Source organism: Thunnus albacares, chromosome 13, assembly GCF_914725855.1.
Source record: "Thunnus albacares chromosome 13, fThuAlb1.1, whole genome shotgun sequence".
NCBI classification, from domain to species: domain Eukaryota; kingdom Metazoa; phylum Chordata; class Actinopteri; order Scombriformes; family Scombridae; genus Thunnus; species Thunnus albacares.
Window position 1 is genome coordinate 20686865 of NC_058118.1, and position 20855 is coordinate 20707719.

Here is a 20855-nt window from a genome sequence, read left to right on the forward strand (position 1 = left end):
TATTACTGGACATGTTAGGAATTGCTCAAGCTGGAAAAAAAATCTCTAATGGCTCAGCATGATTCACTATGAAAGAAAGTCAACACTTTGATCTCCGAGAGGAATGAAGGAGACAAGAACAAGGGGATTTTTACTTTGAAGACTCATCTTAGAAATATTGTTGCAAATTGCATCTTGGAAATGTCCCAGAATATCATTTCATATAATTTATCTCTATTACAATGTTGGCAGCTGACATCACACTTAACTGTTTGTGCATGTATCTGTGTGTGTGTGTGTTTGTCCTCCCAGGCAATGACTCCAACGTAGACGGTCTTGTGAACTTTGAGAAGCTGAGGATGATTGCCAAGGAGATCAGACATGTGGTGCGGATGACCTCGGCCAACATGGACCCCGCCCTCATGTTCAGACAGAGGTTGGTTGTTCTTATACCTTTTCTTGTCAAAACTGACCATTTTTGCTTTTACTTGATGCTATTGGAGCCAGTTTCACAGATAAGGGTCACTTAAAGCTGTTTGAAATCACCAGTGATGAAGTTAAAGGCCCCTAATTTTAGAATTTTTATGTGGTGATATCATTCAAATTATTTTAGTGGCTTGTTCTTTGTAGCGAAATGAGACAATCCCAGTAAAAAAATAAGTTAATTCTCAGTGTTCCCCTATACAAAGGAGCTTTAATTAGCTGAACCCGAGAAGTGTCACAACCAATAATTACCCCTAAGAAAGGAAAACTGCAAACATCAGTCTGATATCATGAAAATGTACATTTTGGCATTTTTTTTCAAAGTCAATGGAAATTTATGGCTCAGAAATCATAATACAATGAATGTTAAATTGTGTAGTGTGACAGTTTCCAATTGATTTACTGTAACAAATAAGTGAAATTGTAGCGGTTCATTGTGGTTAAATTTTCCCAGAAGTGACACCAAATCCGCAACTTCCTTCAATATGTGTATCTTTGAAACTGGCTCTTCCTGTTTCCCATCAGTTAGACTGTAGTAAAACTTGACACTTCTCAGAAAGAGGTTTGAGTTCAGAAAATCCAGAATAGGAATGTAGATTCCAGGCTTACTGCAGAAGACTACAAATGTGGGCAAAAAGGGGAACCACTGCACCATGCCTCCACCCACCAACCAACCTGGATCCTTCACCAACAGGATCAGGCACACACTCAAGGTCTGGTTTGATCAATTCCCATTCACTTCCTGTCCAGTTCATGGCTTGCTGTGTTTCGATTGCATTTCTTCTGCTGGAATGTAACGACACAAGGGCGCAGGGCATGGATCGACAGGAACTGGAGGTAGAATTGATGCCAACTGCAGTGTGTATTTTGTATCACTAAGTTTGTGTGTGTTTATCACAGTCTGTCACTGCTGCAGTGCATGACTGCCCCCTGCAGACACTCCCTTAATACTACAAGCTTAAGACATCAGAGTAGAATCACAAGAAGACTTTTTATTTTATATCACATATGATAAAACAAAAGTTTTTCAAAAAGGTGATTCAAGGACCTTTTTTCTTGATGCACAAGGCCATAAATCACACTCTTCAGGTTGATATGGGGAGATGTCCTATGTCTGGTGTCCTCCCATCTCCAATCATTTTCTGTTTTGTTTGTGGTGGCATGACCTCTACATAGTCTTGTCTCCGCCTCCTCCCCCCTGACCCCTGAACTTGTCTTTAAGTCACGCTTCAATCTTCACGCCTCTTGCTTGCAGGAAGAAGAGGTGGAAAAGTTTAGGGTAAGTTTGTCCTGGTGCCGGTTTTTTCCCGTTTCGGTCTGGACCAGCAGAAATTCAATCCACCCTGCATCCCTACTTTGTTGCCCACCACCATAAACTGCATGTCCCCCCCTTTACTTTATCTCAGTGTACACTTATGTGTCTGCCTGTGCTTGTGTGTGTGATTAACCCTTCCATTTGCAGTGCCCATTCACCTGAACCATACTCAAGTCCATCATTGACCCATTAATTGTTTGCCCTATCCATACGATGCTATGGTTGAGTCACATAGTAGCTTGAAATAATACTTAGTGTTTGTTTTTACCTCATTATAGCCTCTTAATAGGAAATTCTAAACAGGGATGCACCAATCCAACTTTTTCTCTCCTGATACATCTTCCTAGACGTAAAGTTAGGATAACTGCCAATAGCTAGTGCCAATTTGATACTAAGGCTCTGTTTTTGCCAAATTTGGATCTCTCAAACACAATCCTACTGTGTGGAAGTCATTGAAGTCAATGTAAGGTAATAAAAGGCTGTAACTTCATATATCTTTTTAAAGGAATAGTTTGATATTTTGGATTTTCGCTTTCTTTCCTCTAGAGTTTGATAAGAAGATCAATACCACTCTCATATCTGTTGACATTCAGCTTAGAGCATAAGGGTTTTAACACATCGGGCCAAAACTCAGTCCTGTTTAGTAAGATCAGTATCAGGGATCGGTGCATCCCAACTTATAAACACATTCATATGAAAGTTAGTGATTTTAATTAATGTCATTCATCCATATATACAAGTACACAGTCAAACAAATGTTGTGAAAAGAGAACTTGGACAAAAATACAAAACAGACCAAGAAATCAACAAATTCTCAATCCCAGCAAGGACGCTGTTTAAGTGCAAACGTGACTGCTCATAACATGCTGAAAATTACATATTAAAATTCAAATAAACACAGTAAAACAGCTAAAAAGCCTGTTTAGTAAACTCCAATTTAAAACAAACCATTAGAAGTATTTACAGATACTATTTGACTCAGGTTTGGTGTTTGTTCATATCTGCATCCTGGCATAATATTACCCATATCGAATCTTGTGCATCTTTTGTTTCCTAACCCTTTTTGCCTCCATCTGACAGAATGTTCTGCTGTTCTGTACTGTGATAGCATGGCACACCAGCGAGAGCTACTTCCCTCCCAGTTGCATGGTCCTGTTTTAAAATGCTATGCCCCAACACAAAGACAGATGTACAGATTCTATGGTAGAAGAGGTATTTGGTAAGAATGTAGTCGTGCCTATTTTGTTGGCGATTGAACTGATTGTTGTGTACCATTCTTTTCTTCCCTCTCTCAATCTGTTTTTTTGTTTTCTGTCTTTGGACTTTCATGTGCATTTCTCCTGTTTCTGTATTATCTTTTTCATTTATTTCCCTCTAATCATCTGCCGTTTCATCTTTATCAATCTGTCATCTTCTGTTCATCCATCAACACCTCACCCATTCCTTTCGCTTCTCTAAATTCCTCCCACATCTCATTATATTTCTTTACTCTGTTTACTTTATCCCACTTCTTCCTTCTGCTTCTTCATTTTTTATTTCTTGTCTCCTCTTCTTCTTTCCTCGCTATCCTCCTACCTGTCCTTTCTTTCCTCCTCCTCCTTCCTCTTATCAGGTCTCTGAGTCAGGGCAGCACCAACTCCAACATGCTAGACGTGCAGGGCGGCGCCCATAAGAAGCGAGTACGTCGCAGCTCGCTTCTCAATGCCAAGAAGCTGTATGAAGACGCTCAGATGGCCAGAAAGGTGAAGCAGTACCTGTCGAACCTGATGGTGGAGACAGACGAGGAGAAACACCAGATCATGTCCCTTCAGTGTGAGCCGGCATACAGCACCTGTGAGTCATACAGTCCCAGCAGAGACAGATCAAACCAAATTTTCATCAGTTCCTCAGCTGTTAAAGTATTTTTTTACAACATAAGTAATTGTAGATGACCCAGAAATATAATTTTCTTCTGTTATTGTATGATTTGGAATTTAAAAAAAGGTACGAATACATACCGAATAGATTTTAACATGTACACAAAACTGTTTTTATTTATACGTATGTACTTTTTTATATTTTGGTACTGCTCAAAATATGTTTTTGGTTAAACACAAGGAAATTTAATGCTGGAAAAAATGTAGGTAAACTTAATTTAAGTGTTCACAGGTTACATTTGTACTACTGGCTTGCAGTGCCATCTAGTGTTTTTGCAAATGTCCTGCAGAAAACAACGAGGAAATTGATCAATCGAGTGAAAGATACTGCAGTATCATCCAAACTCTCTGCAGAACAAAGAATGCACACAATACTATAAGATTTTATTTTTAAGTTTTGCATAACCTGAATGCAAAAATTCTCCCTTTTTTTGTTTGTCTGAATTGTATCAGTGCATCATTGGTTCATCATAGCAGCTGTGAGAGGACAGTATTTGCCCATAATATTAATCAAATCCTACCTAATATTATAACTATGACAGTGCCCAGAAAAATCAGCATGCTAAAGTGATATCTTTATCGGTTTAGAGTATGATCATTTTGCCTTTGGTCACTTCAAGACAGAGCATGTAGGTAATGTAAGTCTTAAAAGGTTTATAGATCAAAAAAAGAGCCAGCCTGAAAAAGTGTGTGAAATTATTGTTTATCAGTTCTGTTATACATTTAAGGCATCTGATGTTGATGTTAACTTCACTGTTCTTTGATATATTATAGTATTGTTTGTTAGTAAACAAATCTGTATTATATTATCCACTTCAGGGAGGTATATTGCCTAGTTTACTTGGCATTTTTTCCCCACAAGTAACATATCTCACACTGAACAGTTGAACTGCACAAGAAGAGTACCGTTAAAGTAACATTTTTCATCTTCTTGCGGTTGCAGTGTCAAAGAACTTGAGTGAGAGACGATCCACCAAGTCGGACATGTCTCCGGTGTCTCTGCGGTCGGCTCTGCCCTCGGGGAAAACCCAGAACAGAGTGTCACAAGTCCTTCAGGTCCAGGTCCCGCTGAACCCTCTACGAAAGAAGAGCACTGCCAAGGACATAGGCACACCGAGTGAGTACACCGTTACTATACTTCACATCATCATTATACTCATTTATGTAGACGTGTTATCTTGTATTTACAATTTCAGTTCCCATCTTCTGTATACTTCCACCTGTACAGTACATTTTCATTGATTAAGGGTTAAGAAACAACTAATTGGTGATTAACTAATCGTTTACATTGGTTTCTAAAGGTCAATTCTGTGTTTTGATACATCAACAGTATATTGACATGTTGAGAAATTCTTAGGTTTTTTAATATTTTTCTCATCCAGGCCAAGTCCCTGTCAAAACGTGCATATTAAAAAGTTACTTGGAAAAATATAATTGATCATTGTATGTTTCCACACAAAGTTGTAATTGACTTTAAGAGCATGTTTGATTGAACGCAACTTAAATTTTATAATAAACCTACATTTCTAAAGCTGCAGTATAATTATAATTATGTTGTGCACACTGGTAACACCTAAATGGAAGAAAACATACATTTCCCAGTTCTGTATAATTACAGGTGTTTTACAGACTCCCAGCTTAATTTACTTTCCTGCAACCTTTTTTTTCTCTCTGCAGACTCAAATTCTCCCCAGGTGGTGAAGAAACCTCCGGTTAGCTCGGCAGACGAGTGGAACACAAAGAGACCATCTGATGACACCGTTTCCACCATCTCCTCCCTTCACTCCAGCCCTACCGTGTCACCGCAGGGCTCTCCGCGCAAAGGTCTGCAACAGAAACTTTGCTTTTCACCCTGTATGGTTTATTATCCCTGGGGGAAGAGCTGGCCCGGAGTAGATTTAATGAAACAGGCACCTGCAGGCAGAGTTCTACAATACTAATGATAATCTTACTGAGTTGAGGCAGACCATGTGTGGGGGGAATATTCACACATTTAAAGTCTAGAAGTTGTTGAACTTTTAAGCAATGCAGAAAAAATATCTTCAGTGTGTTTTACATATTTTAATGTATGTTGTTGCTATAGTAATTGATGCCACTTTGTCCTGGGGGTCCTGTATGCACCCTGTGACTCACATCTTCAACCATCCTCTTGGTTCAAGCTGATAAAATTGCCCTTCTTTCCCCCTTTCAGTGGGAGGTGTGGCCAAGTCCCAGAACTCCAGCCAGATGAACTTGTCGGGATCTTCATCGTCACTGACCAGCGACGCCAGCACAAAGGCCGGCACCGCCAGCCTGCGCAGCTACGGCATAGGTGGGGCTCTCCTCCACAAGAGGATCCTACTGATGACCAGGCAGAACAGCCGAGAGAGTAGCAGGGAGAGAGAGAATCTGAGAGAGGAGGAAGAAAGAAGTGAAGTAGAAGAGGAGAAGGAGGAGACAGAGGCAGTTCAGAGAGGTTTTCATCCTCCAGAGCAAAGGAGGGGAAGATCAAGGCAGCCAAACAAGCAGGGTTCACAGACAGATGCAGGGCTAAATCTATTAAGGGTAAGAGCAGGAAGCCCTACGCAGATATGGTCAGGGGTGAATCCTGAGGTCCGCACCAGCTGTCCTCCCAGTCTGCCAGGGTTAGGACCCTTGGCTCTGTCACCTCTCTCCCAGCCACAGTTTAGGAGACCCCCAGAGTCCCCCATCAGGACAAGGTTGATGTCACCATTCAGGATACTGAGGGAAAGGAGTCAGTCCAGGGAGAGACCAGTGGTAGCCAAAGAGGAAAAGGGAGGAGTCGTACCCTCCTCACCTCAGGATGAGACACAAGAACAGGCAGAGCAGAGAGCCAGGAGGTCAGTCAGCCCCAACCCCTTCCTTTGGCTCTGCAGGGACAGACGCACCAGGAGAAAGACTGTCTGACAGAGATAACTGATTGAACCAGTTGTTCAGTAAAACCAGTGAACTGAAGGAAGCCAGCATTATTTCAGATGTGTTGTTGCATGTTGTTGATTATCGATTACGTTCATTGAGAATCCATCACAAGAGACACTGCAGCTTGTTAAAGTGATGTCACCACATTTCATTTTGGAAGCACAAGAGCGAGTGTTGCTTGAGAGACGAGAGCCTCAGATCTACCAATGAGTCATAGAAAAAGTGACATGAGGAAAGCAGCATAAAAGAGTTTTCACAGCAAACATTGGGAGCACATGATGTGATACTGATGAGAAAAAGTAGATCTTGTCTGAAGCAGTGACAACAAATAGGAAGATATTTCACTTTGTTCTAGTTCTCCCAACATTTCTTTGTTTGTGGGGAAAAATGTATTGAATTTTTTGCAAGTGTCGCTGTGTCAATGAACTGCCAAATACTGCAAAACAAGTCAGTGTGAAAGCAGAGAGCATATTCACCTTAACTTTTCAAAATGAAGGATGTTTTGTCACTTGGACACACTTTTACATTTGTCTGCATTTTCTCTGCAGATGAATTTATTATTTTTACTTGATTGTGGAGGTGTTGGTATGTGACTTTCTTTTGTGGCATGTAGTACTTTATTATCAAGTTCATTCCCTCAGTCAGTTCATTTGGTTCAGCAGATTTTTGTAATATTAAGTTTAAACTGTGTCCCCAACAGTGTCCTTGACAGTCAATTAATAACCATTTCTGAACTATTCAGTCTCTGTGCATGTTTAGCTTCACATTTTAGAGCGATTATAATTTCTTGCGTGTGCTCGTAAGGATTGATGAAGAAATTTGAATCTCCTGAACTGCAGTTAATAACCGAACTGTGTACGAGTTCTCACAGGATACAGAATATACAGAATGTATCCTCACAGTTTCTGAAATCACCTGCTGTTGATGGAAAAAGTGGATGACATAGAAGCAGTGATGAACTGGAATAACAGTGTTAAGTGTTTGTTATTAAAAAAGGGCGCAGAAACTTCAGATCGCTCCATGTCGTCTTCTGGCTGCAGGGTAGCTCAGACAGTTCAGATCCGTTCTCAATTAATGTATTGATGTGATTTAAAGAGATGCAGAAACACAATAAGCGATAGAAATGTTGAGTGAGAGTTACACACCAACACTGACAGGGTTCGGTTATGATAATCATCATGGCCATTGACTGTAGAGTCAAATAATTTACATTCATGCTACAGGAAGTTAGTTTAGGTAAAAATATCCACCACACAGTGTACAGTATGTTACATTTTTGACAAAGTTTCGCTTTCAGAAGCTGTTTTTTTTTAACTAGCATTCAACCTCCTCCTCCAGTTTGTGCTTTCAATACTCTTTCTTTTCTTCTACTTTATCTTTTTAACTTGTATCGCTGTCTCAACCTCTTTTTTCATGAAAATGATTTTACTTCACTTTCAAAGACAAATGTCCTCAATTTTCCTCTTCCATCTCCTCTGTGCAGGTTACGCTCTCCTACCAGCCGGTAAAGCGGACAACCTGTCGGACTCGAGTCACAGCGAGATCTCCTCCCGCTCCAGTATCTGCTCGGTTGACTCCGTGCCTGCCCCCGGCCCTGACGACCGGTGTATTAGCAGCAACAGGACGTGTACTACTACTGCCACTGTTACTTCTACTACTACTGCGACTACAGCAGCTGTGCCAGTTGTTGAGAGCACAGCAGCGACGCACGCACACTTGAATGCTGATTACAACCAGCCCAGCACAAGGTAATTCACTTCAGCTCAGTGCAGTTCACCTAATCTGTCTGGTTAAGTAGATTCCTTGTATGTTCCTTGGCTAAAAATTTAGAGTGAGATTTTTCTCCCAGGCAGGTCACAAACCTCGGATCACAAGGACACACACACAAACACACACACATAATTGCCTAAAGCCCTCCCCAATGGAACCACACTTATCTTAAGTCGCTCTTACATTTCTTCTCCCAGCTGGATTCCAATTATGTCCTTTTCCCCATTAAAACTCGGAGGACAGGAAGTCATAAACACGCCAGGTTTTTATTAGCGTCCCACATTTACTGCCCTCCTCTCTCTCCTTCTTTTCTCCGTTAAAAGCGTATCGGTTTTCACGCAGGCAGCTTTTTAATCTGGCCGAATAAACAACACGCCTCTTTTATTGTCTGCTGTTTGTTTATTGTTCCTCCATGATCAGGACATTCTGTCTCATAAAGAGGAGACTATAAAATATCGTCGGACGGAATAATCTGTCTGTTTTTCTGATATTATATTAGCTCGGCAGCCTCGCCGTATAACACCAGCCTGTTTTATGAAATATGGCGCGGTTTCATTGAGTGGCTTGTTTGTCCAGTAAAACTGCGTCAGTGAATCAAACTGCTGGTTTATGAAAAACTTTTTAAAAAGTTGTTTGCTTGTCTTTTTAAACAGCAGACGTAGCGATGTATCATGCAGAAAGTACTTAAAAAAATGTTGTTTTGCAGTTTTTAGGAAGAGAAGGTAGCAAACTTTAATGGCTTGAACGTTCACTGTAACTGAATTTTACAGGTGAAATGACAAAAAAACGTTTGAAAAATCCACACAATAACTCATCTATACAAGAGCAAGAACTCATTTTGGTCGGAAGTCGTGGATTTATAGAGACAATACGGCTCATCCGTGTAACATTGAACTTCATCCTGTTTTCATTTATCTTCTTTTGTCTGTGTTTTGTTAGTGCATGACTCTCTGACCCGCGTGTCCTCCAGCCAACAGCTTTTTATAGTTATTGAAGACACTTCTTTGCTCTCTTCTCCCTCCCTCTCTTTTCTCTCTTCATTGTCAGTGTATGACTTACCACCTTCGGCGCCACTCGACAGTTTGCTATGTTCCATTTCACACTTGTGACATTCCTTCCCTCTGTTTCTTTTTTAATGCTTTTTGGCTCGATACATGTACAGTACCTCAACTTCTCAACAAGTCTTTACTCACACTAATCTTACTATTATTGAGTAAATTCATATAGTCTACTATTCTGATTTTAAGTCTTATCATGATGTTGATCATTTTCAGGATTTGGAATGATGAGAAACCTGGTTAATTCATGTTGTGTACATGACTTTGACAATATCCAGGTTTCAGATCGTCTATATGAAGTTTTGTCTTTGACTCTTCCACATCCAGCCACTCTCCATCCTTTTAGTACTGACTGAGTTACCTCATCAGTTGAGGATGATTAGTTTATGGTTGTCTGGCTTCTTCATCTGATCACCAGTAAAGGGAAGATGATAGTGTGAATGAAGTATCAAAATAAATGTGCTGTGGTTGGCCAGTATCCACCTGGAAATGATCTCACTCTATCTCTTTTTATCTGCAACAGTTCTTCGTCGTTGGCTCGAGGCTACGTGACCCGAGCTTCCACCTTCACCTCCTCCATCTCTACAGAGGAGCTGACCCCAGACCACACCTCTCTGGACTCGGTGGCCGACAGCGGCCGCGGCAGCTGGACGTCCTGCTCCTCCAACTCCCACGACTCCTTCCAGAGCCTCCCTACTTCCTCCTGCCGGCCCTGGGACCACGGCATCCACGGGCACCCGCTTTCTCTCCCGCACACTCACCTGGGCGTATTCAAGCACACACAGCTGGCCGGGCCGATAGCGGAGGTGGAGGCCGCCGGTCACGCGTGGGCGAACGAGGACCATGCCAAGAAACACTCCAGAGACTCCAGCTCAGATCTGTCCAATCAGTCGCGGCAGAGCTGGGCGTCGTCCAGCTCGCTGTCGGACACCTATGAGGGGAATTACGGCACGATAAAGCGGCGAAACACCTCGGAGCACCCCTCCTCGCCAAACAACGAGGAAGGAGGGCAAAGCACAGACCCTGCCTACAAAACGGTGACGTCAAGCACAGAGAAGGGCCTGATAGGTGAGGGGTCTGGTTGCGAGTTTGATTCCCTGTAAACACATTTTGACAGGTCAACTCTGTCGCTACGTGTGTGAACGTCAGTGGCGCTTATCTAGAATAATTACAGTAGAAAACATTCTTCCCCATTTAAGGCTTTTTTGTAAAGTTATACAGGAGTTTCACGAGTCATGCAGTCAGACAGATTCTGAATATCAAGACGGCTGTCCATATTTTATATCAGACTCACAAGTAGTAAATTAAGTTAAGTTGAATAACTGCAGCGCTCTGTTGCTCTAGTGAACAGCTGGCAATTGCTGTGCTTCCGCATTTCTTAAAGCCGAGATCACAGGTCTCGTTTCTGTCGCTGTTTGCTTTCCATCTGACAGGAGTTATGCAGCATCTTCATCAGCCAAAGTGTAAATTTGTCTTTTGGATTTCCTGCTCTAGTTTCATGATTATGCAGTTTGCTAGTTTTGCTAGTTTCTGTCTCGTGCCAGAACAATCAGTCAGTTAATCTATCAGAGGATCAACAGACAATTAACTGACAACAATTTTGATAAATCGATCAATCGTTTAAGTCAAATATTCTCTACCTCTAGATTCTCAAATGTGAGAATTTGCTGCTTTTTCTCTGTTTTACTTCAGTGTAAATTCGACATCGTTAAGATTTGGACGTCACTTTGGACTCTTGGAAATTACCATGGGAATTTTTCACTTCTTTTTTTACACTTAAAAAACAAACGATTAATCGATTAATCCAGAAACAAACTGACAGATTATTCGATAATGAAAATAATCATTAGTTGCAGCTCTAGTTCTGTGTGTATCTGTGGCAGCCATCCATCTCATTGCTTGTATTTTTTGTTTTGGTTCATATTTTTGGTGCATGTATAGTTTTGTATCGTGTTAGTGAAACATCACATTGATTTAATTTTTCCATCATTTTCTTTTGTTTCTCCCCTCCTCACACAACTCCCCGCACACCTCCGTTTCTTGCACCTTCTTCACTCCCACCTTTTCTCACCCCTCACTCCCCTCCTCCTTCGCTCCATCCCTCCTTTCTTTTGATCCACACCTCCATCCAGTGTACTGTGTCACCTCCCCCGCCAAGGATGAGCGTTACCGAGCTCCCCCTCCCACCCCTCCAGGCTACCACGGTCTGGCTCTGGGGGATCTCACAGACGGAGTAGTAGGTGGGCCAGGAGGTCACATCCCCAGGCCTCCCCACCTCAGACCTCCAGACTACAGTGTGGCCCTGCAGAGGAGCAAACTCCTGCAAAGCCCCGGAGCAGCCGGAGGTCTGGCTGAGGCTCGGAGGCTCGCTGGAAACCATCACCTCCACCACCAAGAGGCCCGGACAGCCGGGTCCATGCAGGGCCAGGGCCACTCCAGACCGCCCAGCATCTGCCTCCCACCACAGGAGCTGGCTGACAGTGAGGATGGTACGTGGCCATAAGGATGCTGAAATGATAAAGCACCGTTCTGAGTATGACTCTTTTAAATGAAAACTATCGGTTCTTTTGCTTTAACAATGCTAATCTTTACTTACATCTCTTAATTCATAGTTCATTTACATAACAAGGTGGAGTACCTCCTGTTAACAGGTTTTATGGAAGGTCAAATTACAGCATATTGGTGATATGATCAAGATATAATAGTGTTTAGGAAACCACAAGCTTACAAAAACAGAAAATACTAGTCTCTTAGTCTTTTCAGTATAGATTATTCATGGATTATGGATGGACACATTCATATGTTTTTGATTTGCATTGGCAAGTTCGTGTCTACACTCTTAAATAGCGGCAAATTATTTTCTGAGGAAGAAAAAAAAGAGAGAAAGATGTCCCTCAAGAAAATATGTAAATCTGAATTTAGTCATCATCAATCAGCGTCCGCTCTCCAGTAACTTTTGTTTTGTTTTTTTGGACATTTTTAAAGGGAGTCTGATACACAAGCATTTATAAGCAGCTCACTTGTGTTTTCTACCCATTTTTCTCTTAATTTTGCTTCTCTGTAAGATTGTCTGAGCATTTGAGGTGCATGGAGACAAAATCTGGATGAAAAAAATCTGTTTAAATTGAGCTACGTCTGTCTCAAAAAGTCTGGGTAGCTTTGAATGGAAAATATTAATCTATAAACACACCATACTCATCAGAAATGATATTACTAAGTAATTTTCTGCTCCGTATCTTTTGTTAGTGTTCTGAAACTGATAATTAGCTGTTTGCCAGCTTTGTGTCTTCATTTTGGTTTTGAGATTGGTCTGATATCATATGAATCCACATACAGTAAAAGAGTCTTGAATCTATTAAATTTAGCATTTTAAACCTGCACCCTAACACTTTCCTCTCTGCTCTTTTCCAGATGAACAAGTATCAGCGGTGTAGAGGTGGTGACGTCACGCTCACACACACATACACACACGCGCGCATATTCTCACACGGACCAAGTCGTGTTGATCAGGTTTTGGACTAAGTGAGCAGCCTGCCATCGTCACGCATCAGAGCACATTCTCCAGGCCCCGCCCACAGCCCTGTGTGACATCACCGCGGACCATAACACACCTCTGGACCAGACCAGTGGGTCATGTGACGTCTCCGCACCTGCCAGGACTCGTACAATCATTTCTTTTTGAACTCATTTCATAAAAAAAAAAAGAAGAAAAGACTGGTTTTAGAAACTTTTTAAGAACTCAGCAGATAAAGGTGGTGTGATGGATTCACATCACGGTAGACTGATGTAAAATATATATATATATATATAAAAAGGACAAATTAAAGAAGGAAGAGTGACGACAATGATGCCTCATGAGAAGAAGTCAGCCTCCTTGGAAACAGACCACCATGTACCTCCATTTTGCGCTCCAAGCTCTCTTGTCTAACAGCGTGTCACAAAGTTTTTACAGTTTTAAAATGTTGTACAGTGATTTTTTTTTTTCTTCTTCTTTGCAAAGTGATTTTTTTTGTGTGTGTGTGTGTGTGTCTTTTCAGTTGCATCTCCGAGCTTTGCAAAGTTTTTTTTATGTGAGAATAGTCAGGAGGAAAAGACAAAGGGATGATAGAGAGCTGTTGTCAGTAGTGCGAGTATTACGATGAACATTAGCTTGTGTTTTTTTTTGTTTTGTTTTGTTATTGTTTCCTGTCAGCTCAAAAGAAGATGAATGTAGATGAATAAGACAACAAAAAACAATTATTTTTTTCTTGCGGTTTTTATGGGCCTCTATCAAACACAGGGGACTGGTGATGTAAATTTACATCAGTGGTATCAGTTCCCTCATAAACCAACCAAATAAACAAAAACAACAGCTACAAAACCCAACTTGAGTATCCCAGTACTCACATTTTCAACTTCATCTGAAGTCAGAAACGCCCTCAGGAGATAAAAAGAACCCTTCGAGACATTTTTCACTTCCTCTCCAGGAGGTGAAAAAATAAAAAAATGGAAACTCCTGAATAACAGAGAGCACATCTGTTTTTGTTAAGCACTTATTGTACTTAGTTGAGCTTTAAAGAAAAGGAAAAAAAAAAAACGACAAACAGCATCTCTCAGGCAGTTCTGAGTCTTTGTGTCGCGCTCTCCGTCACCCAGCCGCCTCTCTTATTGCTCGTTCAGTCTGACGCGAGGTACTTTAGCGGCATGCTGCCTCCTGGATGTTCTATAAAAACTGTATTATAACTCGTTTTTAATGAGCTGAAGAACAAATGCCTCGCTGCTTCCTGTAGAGTAAAACGCGTGTCGTTATTTTATTGCAGCAGCTATAATAAATTAGCACCGTGTATGTGTGTGTGTGTGTGTGTGTGTGTGTGTGTGGTCACACAACATGCATGCACGCGCATTTACACTCTTACACACACACACACACACACACACACACCAAAAATCTTAGTCGGTGTGCATAAAGATGAACAGTGTTTACACCACCGCTTATTTTGTTTACAGTGTTTATTAGACTAGTTGTCTATGGAATTACAAGCTGAAATGTTAAAAGTATAAGTGCTCCAGGTTCATTTGACCTTGTAAATTTGTTTATAGCGCAGCAGGAATATGCAGATGCAACATAAACTTTGACTATGTGCTCACAGTGTACCTCGTTCATCTCGGTTTTTGCTTCTTATTTAAAAGAACAAGCAACAAAAACAAGTCAACAGATAATGTATTTTACCGCCTGGCTCGCATCTCCATTCCATGTTTATAGTACATTTTGTAGAATATTTAAAGGGTTTGCTTGAAATTGTTTTATTTGTATTGAAAACGGAAGCAGATTTGTACATTCTGAGTAATGTTTTTGGAAACAGTAAAAATAGTCTCTATTTGTGTTTATCTGCAGTGCAGCAGGGGTGTAACTGGAATTAGACGTTCTTCTCTTCTCCTTCTGCTGTCTGTCTTGCGCTCTGTGACGCTTCTTTTGTATTGTTTTGCCACACAAAGACTTGAAATGATTAATGGTAATATATACATGGCATATATATGAATTTATACATATATTTTTTTGTTGTTCCTTTGCCATAAATTAATGTTAACTGATCATGTATAGATGAGAGAAGAGAGTCCTCTATAAAGGCTATTTTTGAATATTTTGTTATACGAAATAATCCGAGGTTGTGATTGCCGTGTTTCTGTCTTCAGGCAGGAGTCTTTACAACAATTTCTTTTAAGTTCTTCTCATTGTTCATGTCTTGTTTTTTCTCCTGTCACACTCTGTTGTTGGTGCCATTTCTGCTCTGTCTAGAAGTGTAATTGCTGCTGTGTTTTGGGATATGACTGCGTGCGTGTGTTTGTGTGTGTGTGTGTGTGTGAATTTTATTTGCGAGGAATCCCATTTTGATTCAGTCTGGGCGTACAGCACATATGGAAAGGCTCAGAAGTCGTTTCCGATTAAAGCTGGTCTCAGTTTGCAGCTTTGATTGCTCCTGCCTGCAGGAAGGTGGGCCCCCTGTGGGTCTCTAGCCGTCGGTTTCATGGCACGAAGCCAGTTAATTCAAACTCAGACTGGATGATTGAAAGGAGGTTTTTGATGCTATTATATCGTAGTCTGTTTGAATTGAACAGAACAAGCCCTGCCATGATGTCTGTATCTCTCCCTGCCTCTTTCTGAAAAACCCGTCAACTCAGCAGGACTTTAAAACCGAACCTTTCTCCTCACAGTAGAAACTTTGAAACAGACTGAGAGTCCGAAACTGACAATTCCTCTTTATTTGTTTTGCACAACTGTATTCCTCAGATTCTAAACCACAAATCAGTATTAACTTTAAAAAAAAAAAAAAAAAAATAGCAGCATATGCGTCTTCCAAGAGTTGTCCCAGATATTAAGAATGGCAAGGATCTTCATCAGGAGTCACAAGAAAATTATTTTTAGTTTTACCTGCTTTCAAATGTTGGATTGAGAGCAAAAGTTTTGGTTTTTTTTGAGGGTTTTTTTTTTTTCTTGAAGTTGTTCCGAAATTCAGAATGAAACTCTTTCAGCACTCATTGGTCTTTACATCAGTGCTGTATCCTAGAAAATTAATTAAGGAGTTTTTTTTTTACTCCAAATAATATGCTACATATTCTTTTTGTTTTGTTTTGTTTTGTTTCTTTCAGGGCTAAATTGCATTCAGTAGTAAACCCCTCCTCTCCCCCCTCCGCACACAGTTGGTATGTTTTCATGGAGGACCTGACAGTTAGCAGTCATTATACAACATGTCAGTGCTTTGAACAAACATGAAACTGGAGAAAGATAAACTTCACCTCACTCACAGTTTGATGAAAATATCTGATTGTAATTTAGCCCGTGTCCTGCCATGTTACCTGGAATGCAATAAGAGAGATGTGAATGTGTTTGATGTAGACATCTTTTGGCATTACAGCAGAAATGCACAACAATAAGCTTAAATGTGGTGAGTGTGCTGCACAATCTGTACAAAGAGGTATTAACTCGGTCTGTGGCTTAAAGTTTGCTTTCGTCTCACACTTCTCATAGCTGTTGTAACTTATGTCTTTTAGAAAGACAACATGATTTTGCTCGTACGCTTTTTATGTATTTTTTACGAGTGATTGTAAATAGTTGTTATATTTTTGTTTAAGAGAATGTTTAAAAAGGAAAAAGTACCTTTTATTTCTTCAAGTCTACTGATATGAATTTGGACAATGAATAAAATATTAAACTGAAGCGATTTAGTGTCTTTACTAATGTGTGATGTTTGGTTGCCGACGGTTCTCTAAACCGAATGTGGTGTGTCTCTAAAACACTTCTCCTACTCCTACTGCACATATTCCATTCATATACAATTACTTTAAAGTAGCAAGTATGTTTTGTAGGAAACATCTGGCCTCCTAGAGGATGTTTTTATTAGCCATGTTAGTAGCGTGGCTCTAGGGATAGAATTAACATTCAGTCAGTTGATCCACCACTTTGGTTCAGACTGAAATATCTCAGCAAATACTAGATGGATTAACATTAACAGTCCCCAGAGAATGAATGATAAAATGGTTTTATGGCATTAGTTTTTAATTAAGCGACTCAAAGCACTTGGTTAAGGTCGTGAAAAGATTGTGGTTAAATATTGAAAAGGTAAACTTACAGCACGAGATGGGACATGTTGACTTTTTAAATATTTAACTGTAATCTTTCCATAACCTTGGTAAAGTAAGGAGTAAATAGTGAGTAGAAGTTGCCTCATTTTAAAAGGTTGCAAGTCAAAAAGATTGGGAGCTAAACTGCTCAAGTCCTCTGAGTAAAAATTGATACTCTGTTTGCTGCCAAAAACCGTCACCAGTGCTGCAACAGCCACAGCTTTTTGCTTTTGTACTTAAATGTTTTAGAACAGGACGAAAATATCTATATAGAGATAGAAACAGGAATAAAGTTTGAAATTTCATTAATTCTTTTTCAGAAATGGAGCATTAATGCAGTGAAAATATTAATTTATGGCACAGAAAGGGATTGAATCCTCAATTGAATCCAGGCAAAATACATTACATTTCCAATCAATTTGAATTGTGTTACTTTTGTCATGATAATGATTTGGTATCATGCCATCTGATCACAACATCAAACAAAAAATGCTATTTTACTAGTATACATGTTTTCATTAAGCCTCTTTGAGATTCTTTCTGACTTATTGACCAATCTTGATGATTTGGAGTTTTTGCTCAAACTGTTTTCCTGAAGTGAATTTTATTCTGATAAAATGTGAAAGGCATTGGATTTGAATTAAGTTTTGAAATCAGTCTTGCTAACTAGCAACATCTATACTGTTGCTAAAATGATGTCTTGTTTCGGAGACATTTCCAAGAGTGGAGCTGGACTTGTGATTCTGATGCTCCAGATTACACGGTGAGTTTCATTTTACTTTGTTTTATATGCCAACATCTCCAAACGGCTTAATTTTCTTCTTTTATCTGTGTAGTAGCGTGTACCACTTTATAACCAATAAAGTTGTTTTCTTTTATGCTAAAGTACCAGTAGATTTAGTACTATAATGGCCTTTATGAAACACATCAGCAATTTACAGAAATATCCCCAGTCCGTCAGTATTGCATCCCTGGATGGATGCAACACTGAAGAATGGATGTGCTATATAATTGTAATAATGATAATAATAAATAAATAAAACATGTTTTCACACCCTCTTTGAACACACTTTTTTTTTTTTGTTTTTCAGGTGTTTCATAGTGATCAACCCTGAGAGGCACCTCAGCAGGACAGAACAAAGTCCAGTCACTTTCTCAGTCTTTCGCTCAGTCACTACAAACCCTTAAAAGTACACACTCGGACAGTTTGGTTACAGCTTGCATTAGAAGAGCATGTTTTTTTAATGTATTGCCTCTAACTTCTCTGATATATTTCCCATTGTTGGAAAGAATCCCATTAGAGGAGCATGTTTATTTTTTGTTTTATGTCTTTATTTGTGTACAATGTTCAGACAGACTGCACTACTTGTTTAAGTATTTACTTTTTAAATGACTTTTGAATGTTTAATTACCTGAATAAGCTCCATGCTTTGTTGTTTTCTATTACTTTCTAATTGTATACAAATGTTTAGCATCATTCATTTATAATGTTAATAAAGTAAGACATGATTTGAAAGAAACACCTTGAAGTTGTATAATTTGTCTAAACATTTGAAGTCACAATTCAAATGGCTGTTTATTCACTGTTGTAAATACTGTCAATGAATAATTATGTCAAGTAACAAGGTTTGTAGACAAAAATATTTAAGACTTAAGCTCACTGTGTAAAAATCGGTAAGTATGCCACTTGTGAAACGTGCAAATTAACAGTTTAAACACAATAAACAATGCAATCCTTTTGGCAGTATTTTGCTGTAAAAGTAGTGAATAACAGTTTTATGCTGTATTTATAAAAGCAGCAACAAACTGTTAGTTTTAGCAACAGCAAGACACCGTTAATTTTGCGGTAAATTAATAGCAACCCTGCATTTGGTAAGTAGTACTTGGGAGGTCCTGGAAGGCAGCAGTTCACTGCAGCTGGTCCAGGTTTTCTTATGGGGAAGTACCCAGGGGGAGTGTGGTAACAATTGCCAAGGTGCTGGGAAATCAGCATCTAGCTGCAGCTGGTCCCAGGTGCCTGACCGATGCTCCCAATTGCACCCATGAGCAACTACTACTACTACTACTACTACAAGAAGAACAAGAACAAGAAGTCTCAGCATGTCATGAGAAGTCTCAGCATGCAGTTCTCAAAATATATGTATTCACACTATTGTTCTTCAAAGGTTTATTTATGATACAGGGCATGTGTGGGGAAACAGAGCAGGGCAGAACTAATGATGCTAGGCGCAGGGCAGGTGTGTAGATGGGCAAAGCAAGCACAGGAACATACGGGGGAACACAGCAAAAAAACAAAAACCCAGAAAACACAAAGCTCTTTCTAATATAGAACCACAGCAGAATAAACATGAATACAACTCAAATGCCCAAGCAACACTACAATCTCTCATCTGCAACAAACAAAACCAAAAACCCCAAAACACAAAAAGTCCAGAAATCCCAAAAACAAAAAGTCCAAAAACAAAGAGTCCATGACAGAAAGTCTATGGGAGGAATGTTTGCAAGTAGTAAAGTATTGATACTACATGGACAGGTGTCCCATGTGGAAAAGCTCAACATATTAAAACATGGGACCAATAGCGCCACCATGTGGTCAGTTATTACATGTTTGCACAGTGTGTTCCTTGGACAATGCTGATTCAACTGATATAGGCCACGCCCATTTGCACCTGGAAATATTTTCCCGCCTTTTCGGATTTTTTGTTTCTGTTGGCACATATTTCATCTAATCTCCACCAAACTTGGTAAATACCATATTAGATGACCCTAGACAAAACTTATGAGTTAATTTCTGGGTATCACTTACTGCTTGTCTGTAATTGGTTGCCAAACTTTTGAAGGTGTGGATGATGCCCTTAAAGGGCCATAACTCTTCAATGCTAAATTGGATTGCAACCAAATTTGGGAATGTTGTACATAAAGTCACACTGCACAAGTGTGTAACATTTGATATAATTCTACCCACAGTAAAGTAACATTATAAATGATATCTCTGCAATTCTGTTGTCTTTAATAAAATGAAACTTGGTACACAAGTTCTCCATGAGAATCTGCACAACATACTGAATCATGGCACCAATAGCCCCACCTTGTGGTCACGAGTAAAACACCACCATACAACTTCTTAACCAGCCATATCTCTTAAACATAATATGTCATGGTAACCAAATTCTGCAGAGTTGTACAAATGGGGATACTGAACAAGTGTGCTGTATTTGCAGCAATGCTTTGCAAGTTATCTCAGCTGTCAGCATTCACACGCATTTTCCACAGGAAATGCATTTCTAGTTTTTTTGTTGTTGTAGTTTCCATTTTCTGATACTCTTTACCACTAAATCTTCCAGAAAAGTGAAGGAACTTAATCTCTTCCCTGTGTTGTTCAGATGTCCTCAGTTTTGTCCTTGCCGTCTCTCCACCTTCTGCTGCGTTCAGCTTACTATCAGATCTGATCAGAGCCGTGAGCATCACGCTGTGCTCAAGGTCAGGTTCCTTTTATTACTCATTAAAGGTTTACTGTCACACAGAGGGGCAGGAAGTCGTGCTGGTTTCTCTGTCTGCGTGTGAAAGAATACACCAGTCTGTGTGCATCGCTGGCTGAAGTACTGTACGTATGGGATGTTTTCCCACTGCAGATGCATGTGTGCAGATTGAACTGAGCCCAAAAATGTGTCTGTCTGTGAACCACATGTGAATCTTTATTAATTTGAGATTATAAGATTTGTATGTACATTAGCGCTGTGTTTATGTATAATTATTACTGCAATTTTTTAGTACATAAAAATGTCAAGTGTACACACGTTTTACAAAGGATTCACA

The 20855-nt window shown here is 39.9% G+C and overlaps 1 protein-coding gene across 5 annotated transcripts in view; it reads left to right on the plus strand.

Moving 5' to 3' along the window:
• The window catches only part of LOC122995165 (rap guanine nucleotide exchange factor 6-like), a 158832-nt gene extending 142197 nt beyond the window's left edge, over positions 1 to 16635 (plus strand). For 4 of the 5 annotated variants that reach the window (XM_044370190.1, XM_044370191.1, XM_044370187.1 and 1 more), the window contains 10 exons: positions 292 to 415; positions 1718 to 1741; positions 3390 to 3610; positions 4637 to 4810; positions 5371 to 5517; positions 5885 to 6004; positions 8096 to 8360; positions 9964 to 10508; positions 11573 to 11929; positions 12852 to 16635. In XM_044370190.1, the coding sequence (XP_044226125.1) occupies positions 292 to 415; positions 1718 to 1741; positions 3390 to 3610; positions 4637 to 4810; positions 5371 to 5517; positions 5885 to 6004; positions 8096 to 8360; positions 9964 to 10508; positions 11573 to 11929; positions 12852 to 12874 (2000 nt within the window). In that variant the 3' untranslated portion in view covers positions 12875 to 16635. The remainder of the gene's footprint in view (positions 1 to 291; positions 416 to 1717; positions 1742 to 3389; positions 3611 to 4636; positions 4811 to 5370; positions 5518 to 5884; positions 6005 to 8095; positions 8361 to 9963; positions 10509 to 11572; positions 11930 to 12851) is intronic. The other variant, XM_044370189.1, reaches the window with a different exon arrangement.
• The last annotated feature ends 4220 nt before the right edge of the window (positions 16636 to 20855 follow it).